Consider the following 19,870-nt stretch of genomic DNA (forward strand, 5'->3'; position numbering starts at 1 on the left):
GAGGACTCCTACTGTCAGAATACAATGACACAGTAGGGAGGATTCCTCCATCCACCTTGCACATATGGTTCACCTTGCACCATGTATGTGTGAGATTGTAGTGGAGACCTTTGATTGTGAGCTTCTACAGCTCCTACAACTTTTCAACTGAGAAGCTTCATGTGGTTCTGTGTTGCGTAATATTCCAAATGCTATATAAATGCATAAATTAAATGAAGGATAAATGTTGGATTGTAGGGCCAGTCCTGTTAAAAATGACATATCTTTATGCTCCTCCTTAGTGCAAAGTGTGGTTTTTTTTTTAAATCCCCTTACATACATAAAATCCAGCAGATATATACCTTAAATGCAGCTGTTTCTGGCTGGTCATGTTACTTGTGCTGGCACCAGTTAGCAGTCTTCAAAACTCTACGTATTAGTGCTAATGTAATGACCACAATGCCAGTCTCTGCTGTATTATGGTGGTGTCCACGGGTGGGCTCACAAGCAGTGGGTAAATTACACTTGCCGAGACACTGGAATTGTGGGTAGGTGTTATTAATTCTCTCTTTTCGCTGAGAAGAGGAAAGAAAGATTTTAAAATCTGTGTTGCTTTGGTCCATTCAGGAATACTCATGTGAACCAGGAATACTGCCAAATTCTGGCTGTACAGAACTAGAGACATCTTCCTGCCTGTCATTCTCAAGAACTTATTTACAGCCTGTATCTTATTGACTTCTACAGGACAGCCAAGGGCAGTCTATAGTAATACCTCCATTATCAGCCAGTTTAATTTCTGATCTTTAATAAACATTTTTAATTTACAATATAGTTTCATTTATATTTATTTTTTTCTTTATTTAAAATTACATAAATTTTAAACAGCACCCAAATTTTAATAAAGATAGTATTATGTATTATACCTTTGTATGTATACTGTATATACACAGATCAGGCATAACTTTATGGCCACCCACTTAATATTGAGTAGTTTCCCCAAAACAGCTTTGACCTGTCAAAGCATGGAAGCCACTGGACCTCTGAAGGTATGTTGTGGTATTTGGCACCAAGCTGCCAGTAGCAGATCCTGTAAGCTGTGAGGTGGGGCCTCCATGGATTAGACTTGTTTTTCCAGCACATCCCATAGATGCTCTGCTGGATTTAGATCTGGAGAATTTGGAGGCCAAATCAACATTTTGAACTCATTGTTGTGCTTCTCAGGTCATTCTTGAACTATTTTTGTAGTGTGACAGAGTGCATTATGCTGCTAAGAGATGCCTCTGCCATCAAGGAATACCGTTTCCATGAAGGCGTGTACTTGGTCACCAACAATATTTAGATAGGTGGTGCATGACAATGTAACATCCACAATGGAAATAGCAGGATCCAAGGTTTCAGAGCAGAATATTGCCTAAAGCATCACAATGCCCCCACCAGCTTGCCTTCTTCACACACTGCATCCTGATACCATCTCTTCCCCAGGTAAGTGAGGCACACACATCCGGTCATCCACACGCTGTAAAATAAAACATGATTCATCAGGCCACCTTCTTCCATTGCTGGTTACTCACAGCCTAATATATCCCACTGACTATCAGATGCCATTGTAATGAGATAACCAATGTTGTTCCCTCGCATGCGTGAGTAGCACTGTTCTTTGTGAATGGTCCCTCAGTCTTCTGGGACCTGTGTGTGTATGTATTTGTATATATATATATATATTTGTCCCCATGTACTATGAGGTTGTTACACATCATGATGTACTTTTTTTCTATGCCATCCATCAGGAGGATGCAGGTCAGACTTGGCTGAAATCACAGATCCCTCTGGAGGATTTGTACAGTTTAGGGAAATGTTTGTGGAATGAGCAGACTTATATTTCAGGTTTAATAGACTTACTGAAAACAGATTTATACCAGTCATAAATCTGAATCTTTTTTTTTATTATTTTGTTTTAATTTTAAAGCTCCTAAAGCACCTCCTGATATGGATCTTGATTTCGAGCTATGGGACAATAAAACCATAACCAGCGCTCTGAAAAACTACCTCAGGTGAGTAAATTCCTTGTAGCTCTTTTGCTTTTCAAGTTAGTGTATATTATACATTGTGTAGCCACACTTCAAATGCAATCACATTCCAGTTTATTGGTAATGGATCAGTTAATTGTAATCGTTTGAGCTGTAAAAAGTAAAATCTGTCAGCCAACCAGAGTTAACAAGTTGGGCTCTTTCTATCCTCATGGAGAGATGTACAAATCTCTCGACATCTTTTGTTACTAATTAGTATCCTGCCCATGTGTGCCCCCCTAATAGTTCCACTTGGGTAGAAATTAATTTCATATTTATTTCATTTTCTCGGTACCCTTCCATTTATACTTAAAGAGGAGCTCCAGTCTCCCCAAAAAATTAAAAATCAGCAGCTACAAATACTGTAGCTGCTGATTTTTAATATAAGGACACTTACCTGTCCAGGGATCCAGTGATATCCTCATCCAAGCCGATTCTTCAGTTGGCTTCAGGTGCGGGTGCCTTCATCCTAGATAAGGGAAACTGGCAATGAAGCCTTCCGGCTGCACAGCCAGTATCCTACTTCGCATGCATGAGTAGCGCTGTGCTTTGTGAATGGTCCCGCAGTCTTCTGGGACCTGTGTGTGTCCCAAAAGGCTGTCTGGGAAGGAGGAGGGGGCCGAACTTCCCCACATCTTGCTACAGAGATCTGAACCGGAAGTGGGAGTGAGTACCTATAAAAACTAGGTACCCATTGCCTCCTCCCCACCAAAAAGTGCCAAATGTGGTAGTGGAGAGTGGGGGGAAAGGAGGCAGACAAGCCGAAGTTCCCCTTTTGGGTGACATTCCACTTTAACCTCCTTGGCGGTATTCCCGAGTGTAGCTCGGGGTAACATTTCAGTACCAAAAGCGGTAACCCCGAGCTACACTCGGGAAAACCATGCGGCGCTGCTCCGGCATGTGTTCTTCACTTACCTTACCCTGCGCTCCCACGATGTGTCCCCTGCAGCGTCCCCGGCCATCTCCTCCGGCCGATGCCGGCATCCGGCTTCTGTGTCCTGTCCCTGTGACGTCGGGACGTACGGGCGCGGCCGGCGGCGGGAAATTTAAAAATTTTAAAAAATGTCATTTTTTTTTACATTTTACACAGTAAAACATTGCTGTTTCAACCTATTTCACATACATATTGTCCCTAGTGCTTTGTCCTGCGCCCTGCCTGCATTTTGTCTGTTCTTTCTGCCTGGAAACTGAGAAATGTCCATGGCGTCCAAAAAGTGTCCCTTTAGGTCAAAAGCGGTTTAGATCAGCTAGAGAACAGCGATAGTAAATCAGAACCACTTGCAGAATTGAGTGATAATGATTCGTGGGGAAATTCGTCATCAGAAACTGAAAACGATTTTGCGACTGAGCTCAGCAATGTGCGAACTTGGCGCTCTATTTCACATTTCAGTGTTTTTGGTTTGATTATATTATTGAATTAAATTTTTGATTATTTTTATATTATTTTTATGATTATTTATTAAATTATAATTTATGATTTTGTGTTTCAAATTTTATCATACCCGGGATGTTTACTAGACTCTTGTTCGGACAGATTTCAGTGAGTTTTTCCTAAAAATTACAGCCTACAATAAAAAAAATACATATTTCCATGCAAAAAAATGGTACCGCTTTCAGCACCAAAAATCTGAAATAATCATACCGCCAGGGAGGTTAAACAGTATGTAAACCCAACATTTCATATTCATGATATGTATCTGCTGTACCATGTACTTGTAGGATAAAAGTATCCTTTTCTCTTTGTATTGCTTCCTTTGGGTGAAACCTCTGGTGTTCCTGCCAGTCCCTCTATTTTCTTATTAAAAAGTGACTACACTACTGTGGTCAGTTCTCTAGCAGTGCTGGAAACTCTGCCTGCTCTCCTCTAATGATTGGACTTGTCCTGACACACCCCAGACAGTCATTCACTGGGAAGATCAGTGTACTGCTGTTTTTCCTCCCCCAACTCCTATGTAGCTGAGAACAGAGGGTATGTGATCACTTACAAAAAAGGGAAAAGGGGTGTTTATGGTGTTTTTTATATCTATACACAAATGTTTTGCCTTTCATTTCTATTTTAAACTAAAGGGGTTGTTTTACAAGGCAAGAGTTTACAATCACTTTAATACCTGACACTTTGCTAATAAATGTACTTTATAGAAAACTTGATTTTTAGCATGTCTGGTCTTACTGATCTTAAATTAACCAGATAGGAGGAGAAATGTGATTAGTTTTATTTTCTCAAATAAGTGCACTTCTTTAAAAAGTAAACCTGACTGTATCTGCAGGGTTACAGAAACATTTCTTTGTGTGGTTCTGGAGTACTGCAGCATTTCTTGCAAATTCTGACTATGATAAAGGTGAACTCCAGGAATGAGACAAAATACATCCTTACAGTGGGGTTTTCTCCGCATTGCAGGGATTAAATGCTTCTTTAGTCTAGGGGTGTTGGCATGAGCTGCCTTGCTTACTCTCTCCCTCACTCCAGAAATCTCCAGTACTGTTCTCAAGTTCTGGGCTGGGGGTTGTCCCTTGACATCATCACATACAATGCAGGGCTATTAACCCTGCATTGAGCCTGGGAAGACGAGTATATGACTGTGACCTGAAGCTCCTAAAGCCCCTTTCACAAATGCAGACCATTTTTCCGTTGTTTATCCATCCAAATGGACAGCAGTGCATCATCCGTGATCATCCGTTTACATCTGCATCTGTCAATATCCATTTTTTTTAAAAGGTTTAAAGCCCTAGAGAGGAGGCTGTGGTAGAGCAGGTGCATTAAATTGAGGAAACCTGCTAGAGTAAGGAATAAGGTAATTATTACAGCTTACCCCCTACACCTCTAGACTAAATGAGCAAGGGTAGATTGTGTCTCATTCCTGGAGTTCATAATTAAGTAGCTATGTGTATAGATGTAGACATGCCTTCTTCTTCCTCTAACTCACCTGGCAATAGGTCACTTAAGCCACAATCACATCATAGAGTGAGACATGGGGTATATGTACTTTCCTAATACCCTTAATGTCTGGATGTTTAAGGTGAGGGGATGATCTTCCAAATCTTCGAGAAGTAGTCTCACAGTGTACGTAAGGGCAAAACATCTAAGTAACACATGTTCCTTCTGTGTACTGCTTGTACTTACCTTTGTCCAGCATCCCTGGCGCCCTGAGGGCTTGTTCACAGCAGTACATGGTGTAGAAAACAAGCATTCCGTGCACGTTTCCCAGATCGCGTTCAAAATGCACTGAGTTTGCGATGTGCTATTGGTGTCCATGTATTCCTAACAACATCCCAAACCCAGATCACAAACACAGTGCATTTGCCTGCACCAGATTGCATAGTACCACAATACCATGCAGTCCGGTGCAGTGTGTTTTTGAAAAGTAGTGCATAAACCTTGATGATTTACTGTATTTTATACATGATCACAAGTTAGGGATTTGCTCCAACCTTAGTTATATCTACTATGGTATGTACCTCCTGGGAGCATGAATGATGATCCCTCAATAAAATGTTTAAAAAAGAATAGTGGTGCATGCATTACATTTGGTGCAATCCAGTGCAATTTCAGCCCATTCAAATAAATGATGCACAGAATCACACAGGAACGTTGACCTCATTCAGGAGTGAACTGGCCAATCCCAGGCTGTATTAATGAGAAAATCTCAACTTTTGCAGAGAAAGTCAAGAGCTTGCCTGCCCCCTTCCACCACCTGCAACTCACCATTGATTCATCAAATGATGGCCACCAGTTTCAGGGCTTCTAGTGTGCTGGACACACAGAGGAAAGGTGGGAGTAGGTACCTGAGCAAGACCACATTGCCACATCATTTGAATTTCAAAAGAGGGAAAAGTTCACTTTAAATGCTGCTTTTTCAAATAAATGTGAACCAGTCCCCCTTGGATATATTGAATTTGAAAGCTCTTCATGAAATGTATGTCTGCGATGTAATTTGCTTTTTTTGTGTCAACAGATGTCTAACTGAACCTCTCATGACATACAAATTACACAAGGATTTCATTCTTGCAGTCAGTAAGTACATCAGCTTTTAGTAATTACAACAAAAGCTAGCCATTGTTTGAATAGGGATGTGTGCCTTTCAGTGACACAGAGAAACCAATCTGATTTGGGATTTTAGCAGGCAAATTAAGAGATGATTTACAATTAGTTGGTGTGGATTCCTGCACTTTATACATCATCATAGCTCTTTGCATTGTCTGACCAGTAATGTCTGTTTTTTTTATATTTGCATTTCTTTTCTATAGACTATATACTGTATTTCCTTAATACTTAATAGAGAGTCATATTTCTTATATACTTTATACCCACAGTTTTATTTCTGTCTTTCACTGTCTCACTTCATAGTTCAGTGAGCGTGGCAATAGATTGGCAGATCTGCTCGCACTCCCATGAAATGCATTCTTCTGACTCCTTCTATGAGTTTTTGGTCTTTTTCGGTCTCCATTTAATTGCAGTACACATATGGTGACAGATCTATTCTTTTCAAAAAATAATTCATAAATCACCATAAATAAGAAAAATTAATAATAGCGCCTATGGTCAAAATTATATAACTTACTAATAGTGTACCAGCTGCAAAAAGTCACCATATATAAAGTGTACCAATAAATAAATAATTTGCGCTAGTAAATGTGTATAAATATATAAATATATATAAAGAAATCATCAAATCATAAGTCCAGAAAAAAATATATATATGCCAATACCACAAAAAAATATAAAAAAACTTTTAAGTGCAAAAAACTTTTGTGCAAAAAAAGTGTCTAAATATGAAAAATTTCACCAAAAAACCTTGATAATATAATGGCAGATCATCCATAAATATATCTTCAGAGACGGAAACTCTGCAACACACCGATCCTCATCGATCGAAATAACAGGATGAAAAACTTTATCTATTGGAGAAGTGAATTTTCGATTAACTACAAAGGACCACCTTCAAACGTATCCATGGGGGGAAATGCCAAGCACTCGAGAGAAACAGAAAGACTTCATGGTGCAATATTATAAAAACCAATTCCTTTATTAGGTACTCATTGCACTTACTCAAGAGGTGTCCCAGCCGACACCAGCATCAACAGCATCAACAGCATAACAGCAATCACATAAACGAGCCTGGCTCCTCAGCACATGCGCAGTAGCTGGCAGCCAAAAACGTAATGACGTCACATCAATCAAGCTCCGCCCTACGCGTTTCGTCATCGACGTCCTCACGGAGCGGAAGATGACGATTGATCCGCTCCGTGAGGACGTCGATGACGAAACGCGTAGGGCGGAGCTTGATTGATGTGACGTCATTACGTTTTTGGCTGCCAGCTACTGCGAATGTGCTGAGGAGCCAGGCTCGTTTATGTGATTGCTGTTATGCTGTTGATGCTGTTGATGCTGGTGTCCGCTGGGACACCTCTTGAGTAAGTGCAATGAGTACCTAATAAAGGAATTGGTTTTTATAATATTGCACCATGAAGTCTTTCTGTTTCTCTCGAGTGCTTGGCATTTCCCCCCATGGATACGTTTGAAGGTGGTCCTTTATCTATTGGAGAAGTGGATTTTCGATTAACTACAAAGTTTTTCATCCTGTTATTTCGATCGATGAGGATTGGTGTGTTGCAGAGTTTCCATCTCTGAAGATATATTTATGGATGATCTGCCATTATATTATCAAGGTTTTTTGGTGAAATTTTTCATATTTAGACACTTTTTTTGCACAAAAGTTTTTTGCACTTAAAAGTTTTTTTATATTTTTTTGTGGTATTGGCATATATATATTTTTTTCTGGACTTATGATTTGATGATTTCTTTATATATATTTATATATTTATACACATTTACTAGCGCAAATTATTTATTTATTGGTACACTTTATAAATCACCATAAGTCACAGGTCACCATAATGTATGAAAACAATCTCGGGATTGAAGTTGAGTATTGCAGCTGGGTTTATTAATTTATCTTTTCATGGGCTATTCATTTGTATCTTTCTGCTTTAAAGCCTAATTTCAGAGAAAGTGTGAGGAACCAGTACATGTTTTTGTAGTGAATTGGATGATACAGAGCAATAGTAACATTGGCCCGTCGTCCTGCAACAGCCAATGGTTAAGTAGTTTTCTTACCAGTGCTGGTATATCAGCAGCCACATTCTATCCTGTTGCTATGGCCACTGGCCACTGGTCCTGAATTGTATGTCCTGATGTTGGTGAGAGCGGTGATGACAGGACTGGTCAGAGACCCATAAAAGAGCACTTTTGAGGGAAAAGTCTTCACTATCGGAACCAGTAGGGAGGAAGATTTCGGGCTGGTAGATTAAGGTAACTGATACTCTTTGTTATCCCATCTCCTGGGAAAAATAAACACTGTATTCTTCTTCCTCTGATGGTGAGTTAAGCTTTAAATAATTATCAGTTTGGAGGAAAGTATTAAAGAGTAGAGGAGACTCAACCATTGACCTGAGGAACAGAAATGGACACGTATAGTTCCTCCTATTTCGAAATCTTCTCCAAATGTACCATTGTAAAAGGTGTTGTTGTTCCCATTAATCCAACTGGGGTTTTTATTACCGGTTTAGTTGTGAAAACTGCTTAGCAGAGTTATCTCCTTATATCCTCACAGAATCAGATGACCAGAACTACAGAGTTGAAGCGGTTCATGCCTTGGTTCATAAGCTCCCTGAGAAAAACCGAGAGATGTTGGACATTTTAATCAAGCATCTTGTCAAGTACTGTGACATTTGTATATTTCTAGCTTCTCCTGATTTAAATTTAGGGAATGTAGATTTCTTTTTAATACACTAAGTGATACTGTTTGGACTTGCTTATCATTTTTGTTTTTGAAGTCTATGCGTGCAATAAATGTCAAATGCTATTTACATTATTATTATTATTATTATACAGGATTTATATAGCGCCAACAGTTTGCTCAGCACTTTACAATATAACGGGAGACAATACAATTACAATACATTTCAGTACAGAAGGAATAGGAGGGCCCTGCTCGTGGAGCTTACAATCTAAAGGAAGGGGTAGCTGATACAAAAGGTGATAACTGCGGGGGATGATCTGGCGGAGGTGATTCAAGTACAGTTCTTAGGTGGAGGTGGGTAGCCTTCCCTGAAGAAGTGAGTTTTCAAAGATCGCCTAAAGGCAGACAGGGTGAGGGCTGACCGGACATGCTGTGGTAGGGAGTTCCAGAGCGTGGGAGAGGCTCTGGAGAAGTCCTGGAGGCAAGCGTGGGAGAAGGTGATGAGGGAGCTAGAGAGGAGGATATCATAGGAGGAGCAGAGTGGGCGATTTGGGCGGTATCTGTGGATGAGGTTGGTGATGTAGCTAGGGGCAGTGTTGTGGATGGCTTTCTTTGTAAGCTGTGGTTAGTATTTACATTTTTTTTTTGTTTAAATCAGCACAAGTGATAGCACTTACATTTTAAGAGAAGTGTCTCTTGTGCTGGTACCGACTGTCCTACCTAACATCCGTAATAAGTTGTCCCCCCCGCACTATAATAAAAAGAATGAAAAAGCAAAGAAAAGCACTCTATAAATGGAGAAGGTGGGCCTTTCTTTCATCTGCCTGTCCTCCATTCATTGAGTGCTTTACACACTGTATTCCTTAAAACGAGAGAATCAAGTACAGGGAAGTTCAAGTGATACAGTATGTCTATACCACCTGCTCCAGGTTGACCCATAGATAGCCAGGCAAGCAGAACATTGGTGCAGATCTAGACTTGTTCCAAGCCCCAACAACAACCAAAGTAAAGAATATTAGCCCAGGATACCAGATAAAGTGCTGACACATTTCCCATTGTAATTAGAGTGTTGTCAAGCACTGCTCAGTATAAAACCTAGCAAAAGATTCACGACAAGGAAATAATATAGAAATTCAGTTCTCCACAATTACCAATCAGATTTTACATTATTTTTTTTATTTTTTTTTCCATGAAATCAAAGGTATAGCCTGATTGGTTGCTATTGTCAAGTGTTCCACTTTTGTGATCATATCTTTTTTTGTGGTTATATGTATTAGTTTTACAGTTATTTGTACAAGCCTGATCTGTGCTCCTTTCTTCTAGTATATCACCTGTAGATTTCCCTGAGTTTCACATGCCTGTACAAATCCTTATTTTCAATGAGGAATTTGGCTTCTGTATTTTTCTTTTAGTAAACAGCTAGCAGGAAAGGCTAATAGATAATGTTAGGAAGGGCAAGGTTTGACACACCTAGGACGTGTTTGAATTTATTAAATAATATTTAGAGTATACTTTCAATTTTAATCAAACCTAAAACAAAAGTTAACAAAAAAAGCATAAAAGCGCTTTTGTGAAGTTTTTCTCATTTAGTTCAAGTTTCACCAATTTGTTAAATTACTCTAGGCGCAATATATTATGTTGTGACAACTATATTTTATCCCACAGGGTTTCACTGCACAGCCAACAGAATCTTATGACTGTTTCTAACTTGGGTGTGATCTTTGGACCGACCTTAATGAGAGCTCAAGAGGAAACTGTAGCAGCTATGATGAATATTAAGTTCCAGAATATTGTGGTGGAAATTTTTATAGAGCATTATGAAAAGGTATAGTCGGCACAGTGAGGAATTGTAGCTGTATGTGTGTTTTATGATTATTACACAGGGCTTTTTTTTGTCAGAGAATTGGTGCAGAAACTCCCCCTTTCCAAGTCACCCTTTGTCTCCACCCCCTACCCACCTCCAAACACAGTTCCTTGGTTCAACCCCCTATGCACCTTCCAGTATTGACCTTTTATAGAATACAGAACCAAGTATCATTTTGTGGTGCTAAGTGATTTGTATGGAATTTGTTAATGATAACAAGAAAATCCAGCAACACTAGACCCCCCTAAGTAACAATAGATCCCCCAGCAACAATGGACCACCCGCAACAACCATCCCCCTTCCGCAGCAACAATAAACCCATGGCAGCAACAACACATCTCCCTGCAGCCAGCAACATACTCTTCCCTCAACAATACATCCTTCCCAGCAGCAATTGATCCCCCAGCAACATAAGACCCACCCCCAGCAACAATAGATCCCCCACCAGCAACAGTAGACCTCCCTAGAAACAATAGGCCCCCTGCAAAAATAGATAAATTTCTTTGCCTTTTAATTGGCACCTCATACACATAATCCAATATTTTTTTAATATCATTAGTCCAAACAGTAGTAATGATAGACAATAGAGATGATACAGTGTGCATCTGTGTATCAGAAAATCAAACTATATTAACATTGCAAAGGCTAAACATCATACTGCCAAATGAATGGGCAACTGTGTCTGACTTAACTGTCAGATTACTACAAAGTACAATTTCTTTATATAAAATATACCCCCCTGCTACAAAGGCACTGCCCTAGGACAATGGTTTGTGTAAAGGTGTGACTCAGGCAATAAGGAGAAACTTTGCAAGCAGCCATCTATTGCTTTGCCTTTTTAATTAGCATCTAATCTTGCCTTGACCATGGCACGATGTACATACACCATGACAAGGAGTGTGTAGCACACCCAACAAAACCATCCCACTCAACAGCATTTAGTAAACCATCACGTGACCTAATCTTTATATTAAAAAAAAGAAGAGTTCAGGAACTTCTTTATTTTACATTGGCAAATCCTGAGGTTTACATCTATGGGTTTTCCAGTCTACCTATGTTACTAACCTACCTAGCTGTGTTTAAATCTAGGAACAGAAATTTAATAAATTGCAGCTTACTAGTTCCTACTTACCAGCCACTAGTGACGAGAAATCTCTCTAAGTGGGATAGATACAAAAAGAAAAAAACTAGTAGAGAGGGAAAGCATTAGACCCTCTGACAGTGATATTATTGCGTTTTGTTGATGGTCACTTTGTAAATGGAACATTCTGCACTTAAATGTAGCACAGTACACTGTAATGCCCTACAGTGTATCACAGTGAGCTGCAACGCATATTAAGGAAGGAAAAATAGAGTGTATTTTGGCTCCTGCTATGAACAAAAAGCACATAAATTAATAAAACGCATTTTTTTAAAAATGTACAATAACGCTATGCAATGTGTTATTATTATTATACAGGATTTATATAGCGCCAACAGTTTGTACAACGCTTCACAATTTTAAAAAACTGACTTGAGCACCTGCCCACCATCAGCCGGTGACCATACATAACAAGGAATAGTAATGCATAATTCATATTCACCTTTAGAAGAAAGAAAAAAATAATAATTTTCATTATACATTCACTTTAACTGCTGGAAAAAACTTGTTATACAATTACACGATTTTGTCCTTTGTTTTCTAAATTATAAACAGTTTAGTCACAGCATAATAAATACTTGTAGGCTGAAGTCACAGAAATCTTTTAAAACCGTTCCAAATTTAAATATTTTTATATAAAAATGGGAAAAAAACAAGACATGACCAGCCTCATTTCACAGCTGGTGTCCATTTTCTTCATGTTTTGTATTTTCTAAAGAAAAAAAGAGCAAGACCGTATGCTGCTTCCATAACAGAAATTCAAAGTTTATTACCAAAAATGTCTGTTCTGAGCACAGATCTGTACAGATTTTACAGTATGAGAAGCGCATCGAGTGCCAGAGAGGTGTATTTGCATTTTAAAGAGACCTTGGGGTTGATTTACTAAAGGCGTTTAGGCTGTTTATTAGTAAAGGAAATTTTCACTTATCTCAGTGAATGAAGAGAAGCATTGCTGACTTCAATCATCCGATCATGTTTAAAAAAAAAAAAAGATTTTTATTTTTTTTGCTTGATTTCCTGGTATGTGGTTTGGTACACAGTTTAGAGTAAGTGAAAGTTTCCTTGCAAAGTGAAAATTCACTTCAGTAAATCAACTCCATTGCTGTTAAAAAAATGAAAAAAGGAAGCTAAAGTGAGGGCTCGTTCAGATGTGAGGTTGGTGGAGGAAGGGGGGGGGGGCGATGCAGCTCCTTTTAGCTGCAGCGGCCTGGGGTGTACACTGCACCACAAGTGAAAGGGGCCACCCTGCAAGGACCCGCAACCATGTGCAATGAAGTTGCAGTGCGCTAGTATAGAAAGCAAAAGGTTTGAATCAGGCCTTGAGGAGGCTATACAACATCTCCAAATGTGGTTCGCTCTTCAAAGAGCACCCCTAGAGTGAACAAGCCCTTATAATCCTTTTCAGTGCCTCCTCTGTTTTAGCTTTTCTCTGTTGTTATGCAGAGCTGCTTCTAGGATCTCCAGCATTCAACACTTCCGTGTGTGTCAGTTGTTTGTGTCTCTCCACTGCAAGTAGTGATTCACACCCCTGACCCCTATATTAATAATGTGTCCCTGCAGCCCTGAGGGGTCACACTAGTGATATAGCAGCTGTGGGTATGGAAGGGGAGTCTGGGGAGATGCAGGCATTTGGCACACCCACCATGTGTTGTGGGGTGATTGCACCACAGCATGCAAAGGGGACACAGGAATTCAAAACCCCCAGCAGTGTCAAATGCTGAAGATATTGACAAAGGCTGTAGTGCTTCAATGGAGTGGAAATTGATGGCACAGGCGGCCATCATGGATATCAACAATGTAGTTTTAAAGGTAAAAAGGCCTATTAGAGGCACAGACTTGCACCGGGTAAATGAAGATGTGTGTGCCACATATAGCAGTCTGATCCTGGGCGCAGCCATAGATCTAATATATAATGAGTACTACAGTGAAGAGACAGGTGCCCCATCCAAAGCAAAGTCCAAACACAGGAGACTCACAGGCACAACATTATTAAAGATGAGTGTAAACAGGACATTTATTCACCACCATAAAAAAAAAGTGGAATTTCGGGGCTACTGACAAGACCCCTTCCTTAGGCACAGTGACCACTATCTGTCCGTGGAAAGAGTCCTCAGTGGCCCTGAAATGTTGCTTTTCTATATTTAATACATTTCCTACTTACGCTCATCCTTGATGGTGTGTCGGTGGTTGGACTTTGCCAAATATGGCAGACACACTGTCATTCATTTAGCTGAATCCATCAGAGACAATTCTAGGCTTTGTGAGGCCTTAGGCAAAACTTAGACATTAGGCTCCACCTACATCCATAATGGGAAAAATAATAAAAAAATTAGTTGGGGGATGGGTAAGGCAACCATTGGCGGTTCAGGAGTGGGGCTAACAATTTAGGTGTGCTGTAACCTGTAACTCTTTCCTCTGTGTTTAGGCTGGGGGGTGGAGGAGTAGATGTAGGGTGTAAAAAAAGTAAATTACAGGTTTGCAGCATCTCACAGCTGACAAAGCAAATACAATACATACCAACCGTAGGCCGAGACATGAAATGGCAACTGCCGCACTGCTGTGACACCACTAACCACTCATCTGCTACACTTATAACGGTGTTCTGTGGAGCGCTCCTTGTAGGCCCAGCACTGATAATACTGTCTAGTGGATGGGAGGGGTGATGTGCGTGGACGCAATGTCACTCCTCATTGGCTCGTGGAGCTCCAGAAGGGTTGAGGGTGACAGGGCTCTTACAGTGGCCTGAGCACAGCATCATTAAGATCCCCTGTCCCTCAAAACTAGGGTAATGCCAGTGTCAACCTTTTTACCTTTGAGAAAGGGCACCACAAAACCCCACTCGAGAAACACTGCGTTAGGCAAAGTAGGCGGCCTCGAGGCCCCTGTGAGTGTGAGCCCTTAGGTGAGTGCCTAATTTGCCTAATTAAAGAGCCACCTCTGGAATCATCTATAACGTTTTTCCAGTTCAGAAAATTAAGACAATTTCAATGATTTGCTAAAATTTAATGGTTGTGAATTAGGATTCTGAAGCTTGTATTCTGTCTTATTAATGAATCTTACTCTGCACAGATCTTTCACACAGCTCCGGACCCCAATGTTCCCCTTCCCCAGGCCCAACAACGTTCATTCTCCAGGAGAACCAGAGCCATTTGTCTTTCCACTGGATCAAGAAAGCCTAAGGGGCGATATACTCCGTGTCTGGCTGATCAAGACAGTGAGTTTGGTTAGACTATTCCTTAATAGGGAATTCCACTTTACACCCTGCTGTCTGCAAATCTAACTCTTCGTCAGACATCTGTTGTTAAAGGGAGACTGCAATGACTTGGGGACCACTTTATGTTCATTTTTTAAGCTTATATACTTTCAAACTGTCCTATATCTGTTTTTTAACCATTTATAATTGTTGTTTTACAAATAAACAGTCAATATAGGGTGACATGACACAGCATTTACGGAGTATTTTGAATTTTATAAAGCTGGAGCATAAAAAAAGCTGTTTGCATTCAGACTTCCCCTCTCTAATTTGAAACTTCTTACAGATGCGGGAATTGATGATAGGATGAAAAGTCACTGCTCTGACTCACTCACTTTCAAATCACTCACTCACTTTGTAAATATCAGATTCCGATACTGAGGCTCTTTAAAGAAAGCAACCAAGGATAACGTGGAAAACATGCAACAAGGAGCCTGGAGTGCCATCTCTTGGTTGAAAATGAGGATAGAGAAAAATATATATGCAGCATTTAATCTTTAGCTGCCTAAAAAAAGCAAAACATTTCTTTAATCCAAGCCATAACAAATAAGAAAAGAAAATATGTACAAAACCATTATACATTCCCTATAAAGTGGTTCTAAAGGCTGAACAATTTTTAACTTCATGCATTCTATGCATGAAGGTAAAAAACCTTCTGTGTTCAGCTCCCCTCTCAGCCCCCCTTTAAGTAATTGGAGGGAAGGCATATCAAATGCAAATTACACACAATGCCACAAAAAATATATGGAAATTGTTGATTTATTCGACATATTTGAACAGGTAGTCATTAGATCTTGATTCAAATGGTGACTAAAGATGAAAGTGATATACTTGAACAAATGACGCATAAAACTCCCATGGTGTATTCGTTTTCATTATCTAAATTCTCAAAAGTGCAAATTTGTCAAACAGAAAATAAGTACACCCTTACATTTACCAGCACTTCAAATCCACGGAATTACAATCTGGTGTTCCATTTTAGGTGCCAAAGATTAGAACCTTCTATGCAGGTAGAACCTGTCCAATTTAAACCTCCGTTATCTAGAGTCTGGTGTTCTCTTTGCTATAGATATGTGTGATGTCATCATGCTAAGATCAAAATAGCTCCCTAAGGCCCTCAGAAAGAGTTGTGGATGCCTCTGAGTCTGACAAGGGATTGAAACCAATTGCCTGCAATAAAATGTCTTGTTCAGGCACTTTCTGTTATATGGTGACAACACTAAGTTCATGTCTTCTAATTCTTCCTGTGCATTGTTACCCTGTCACGTTCTGATAGAGTGGCCAGTGGCCAGATTGTCACAATCTGGAAATGCTATGCTGTCAACGTTGAAGTATATGCATGTAGTCGTGGACTTAGAGGGTTGATATCTACTTTAATACTTTTTTTCTTCCCTGCAGGTGATTCTTATAGCAGCAGTCCAACTAGCACACCTATGGGCAGTGTTGAATCACTATCTTCACATTCCTCAGAACTGAATGTAAATTCAAGGTCAGCTTCATCACCACAAAGAGACAAGAAAGGGAGCAGCATCCCATGGGTGACCTCCACACCTTCCTCTAATGGCCAGAAGAGCTCTAGCCTTTGGACCACAAGCCCAGAGTCCAGCTCCAAAGAAGACGCCTCGAAAACTGATGTAGAGTCAGATTGTCATAGTGTGTCTTCTGTGACTAGCCCTGGAAATGTTTCTCCACCAATCGACCTCACCAAGAAAGGACTTTATGAGCTTTCTGGGCTCAAGCGCTCTGCAGCCTCCTCTCTGCGCTCCTTACCTTCCACAGAAGGTAGGCAGTTAACAATGTTTGAGCTGTTGGCCCTCTGTAAACTAGTATTACTGGAACACTCTACTTTATTTTTCACAATTCCCTAACAGCAGTCTTGTCAAAATGCATATTCAGAGCCTGGGAGATTGGATATGGTAGGGCTGTTGACAGCCAGCAAGTGTCAGACTTAAGGTTACCTCTGGCCATCTGCCTCAGAAAATACACTTAAATGAATCGGAGAAAGTACACACTCCCCATATTTCTATCCCACAAGATTCCTTTTAAATCCTAAAGCTCTGCATCTGTTACGGACAAGCGTGCACATGCTTAGGGGTCTAATTATAAAACAATTACTGGGTGAAAGCCTCAGCATTTGCACAGCCATCATGAATAATCCCTGTAATGTGTCTAATATGTGTATGATTGTCAGCTCCAGCCATAATTATGTATTTTCCTAAAATACTGCAATCAGAAAGCTACTGCATTGTTATCCCTGTAATACGCATCAAGGGGATTATTTGTGAAGGCTATGCAAATGCTGAGGCATTCACACAGCAAGTATTTGTAGAAGCAAACCCCTATATGTCAGTTAAGAGACAAGCAGTGTATTACTAGAAAAGATTTTGCAATCCAGTCGGGCAGGAGGTGGCCAACAGGGCTGTCCACTGAGAAAAATGTATCCATTACCTGGAGTTTTTTTTCTGTAAGCTGCTTTACAAGAAACACCAGAGTTCTAAACCTAGCATGGAGTAGTGATTCTTAAGGGTCAAGTGTAGGATGTGTCAAAATAGGTCTGTGTGTGTCAATTAATACCAATACAGAGTGTTAATCTTACAGCAGGTGCTCAGTAGGAAAAGTACACCTTCAGGTAAAGGATGTCTGTACGTTTAATACATATTAGCTGTTTTTATACCCAGGGGTACTTTGCAAATATAACCTTTTACCTCCGTTGTACGTTATGTATGATTTAAATACTACACTCCGCTCATGTAATCAGTGGAAATCACAAACTGCTAGGAGTAGGCAGCCCCTGCATGTATTAGACTACATTGTAGTGAGCATATATCTACATCCTAGACCTTCAAGGTCCTAGATCTTGTAGAATCTTAGATTGTCTAGGAGAGATGCAATGGAGGGACAGGCAGAACAAAACAAAAGTCGTTCAGGGATAGCCTTAATTTAGCAATTTGTGTTCTCCAATGTTTGCATTGCAACACAGAAATCATGAATTCATAGGAACGGGAAAAATGTGTCAAACAGGTAATTGGAGTAAATGTCTTTCTTGTTTTCACTCCAAGCCTTCATTAACAGTGCAGTTGCCGACAAGCTGGGTTCCTTGGCCATCCTGTATCCCTGGTGCCGGCATCATAAGTGTGGGCAACCGGCTGTAACAGCTTGTAGCTTGACAGCCAGGTGCCCACTGCACATGCGTGAGCAGCACTGTGCATTGTGTATGGTCCTGCAGTCTTCTGGGACCTGTCACGTGTCCCAGAAGACTGTGGAGGGGGGAGTAGAGGGGAGGAGAACTTCTGCTTTCGATCGGCTAGGCATTTGCAGCCGAAGTGGGAGCAGGTACCTGTCAAAATCGGATAAATACTCCTCCCGCTCCCCAAAGGTGCCAAAGCTTAAAGGAGAGCAGGGGACGAGGCCTTAAAGTGAAACTTGGGTGGAGCTCTGCATTAATAAAAATAATAATAATATTGTTACTTATGCAGGGATAAAAGCATATAGGTGACCTTGGTGTTTCTTATCCAACTGACAGCTGGCTCTTGAAAAGACTCCTTTTCTCATTTCTATACTTATGATTAGTTGCCTCAGCTGCCAGGCAGATGGCCATAGGTAAAATCAGGCAATAATACAAACATGAGTAGTAGTGGAGTATTCTCTCTCTATGGATTCAGCTGCCAAGGGATACCTTTTTTAGTTGATTAGCAGTTTATCATAAGGATGATTTGGGTAAAATCTAGTAAAACGTGGTGCTGGGAGGTAAAACCCTTAGAAATATAATATTTTGAAGGTTGATTGCTGTACCTAATAGCCGATTATGTTTAATTTACTTTAGGTATTAAGAGTAGGAGTCCATCTACTCAGAGCTTAACATCTGTAGAGCTAAAAGATATTGGAAAGGGGTTTCCAGACTTACCGCCAAAGGTGATGAGAAGGAGGTTGGATACAGGCTCCAGTAATGGCTACCAGAGGCCAGGATCAGTGTAAGCACTCAATTTCCTATTGCTGTTATACAGTTAATGCATAAGCTATGAGAGATTTGACATAGTGATCACATGCAGGTTGATGGCTTATTCACAAATAGAACTGCAGCCTGAAGATGGCAATTTTTTTCTGTTTAATACTGTAATTGTTAAATACAGTAGTAGTAAAATAAGTAATACATTAAAGTGGTTATAAAGCATTACATATACCTTAAGTGACTAACCCCAGAGACAAAATAAATCCTCCTACATAAGTTGTACTTGTTTATCTTCAGCAATCTCTTCTTCAGAGCCATTCAGTGTGAAGAATTTAGACAGCATTTCTGAGCTACAGCAGAAAGAAAGTGGGGATCTGATGTCTAACACGGCATAGAGTAGGGGGCTGAGTGTAATCTGAGACCAGAGAGAACAGAATGACATATGCCCCTTTACACATTCTCATAGGGCACATGCACAGTTAAAGTGTTTCTAAACCTAGGACCCTGTATTCACTATATCTGGTCTTCCACAGTACACAGAACATGGAAGAGCAATTATTTTAGTAAATACAAACTGCTAAATATTACTCAGCTGTTACAGAAGTCTGGTGACTATCAGTATCCTGCAGAGATGGTTAAAGCTTGTAGGAGGAGGATTCATTCTTTTCTCACTGTCCTATGAGACTGCAGGACCCCTGACCCTCTGGACAGTGCTGACTGGCCCTGTGTTGATCACATACACTCTCCCATGATAAAAAAAAGAATTAAACATTAAACATCCTTTTTACACAATGCAGAGGATTAACCCCTTAAGTTCCACAGTGAGTATAACAAGCTTTACTGCATATAAAGGTCACTTTTACAGTTGTGGGTTTAGT

At 40.2% G+C, this 19,870-nt stretch overlaps 1 protein-coding gene across 1 annotated transcript in view; it reads left to right on the top strand.

The window, feature by feature from the left end:
• Positions 1 to 19,870, top strand: part of ARHGAP42 (Rho GTPase activating protein 42) — a 470,299-nt gene that overhangs the window by 428,772 nt on the left and 21,657 nt on the right. Inside the window, exons 15-21 of the mRNA XM_089687254.1 lie at positions 1,946 to 2,030; positions 5,999 to 6,057; positions 8,657 to 8,762; positions 10,451 to 10,610; positions 14,860 to 15,004; positions 16,442 to 16,825; positions 18,867 to 19,014. Coding sequence (XP_089543380.1) covers positions 1,946 to 2,030; positions 5,999 to 6,057; positions 8,657 to 8,762; positions 10,451 to 10,610; positions 14,860 to 15,004; positions 16,442 to 16,825; positions 18,867 to 19,014 — 1,087 coding nt within the window. The remainder of the gene's footprint in view (positions 1 to 1,945; positions 2,031 to 5,998; positions 6,058 to 8,656; positions 8,763 to 10,450; positions 10,611 to 14,859; positions 15,005 to 16,441; positions 16,826 to 18,866; positions 19,015 to 19,870) is intronic.

Source organism: Staurois parvus, unplaced genomic scaffold, assembly GCF_062004578.1.
Source record: "Staurois parvus isolate SC_StPar_1 unplaced genomic scaffold, SC_StPar_1.0 ptg000422l, whole genome shotgun sequence".
Taxonomy (NCBI): domain Eukaryota; kingdom Metazoa; phylum Chordata; class Amphibia; order Anura; family Ranidae; genus Staurois; species Staurois parvus.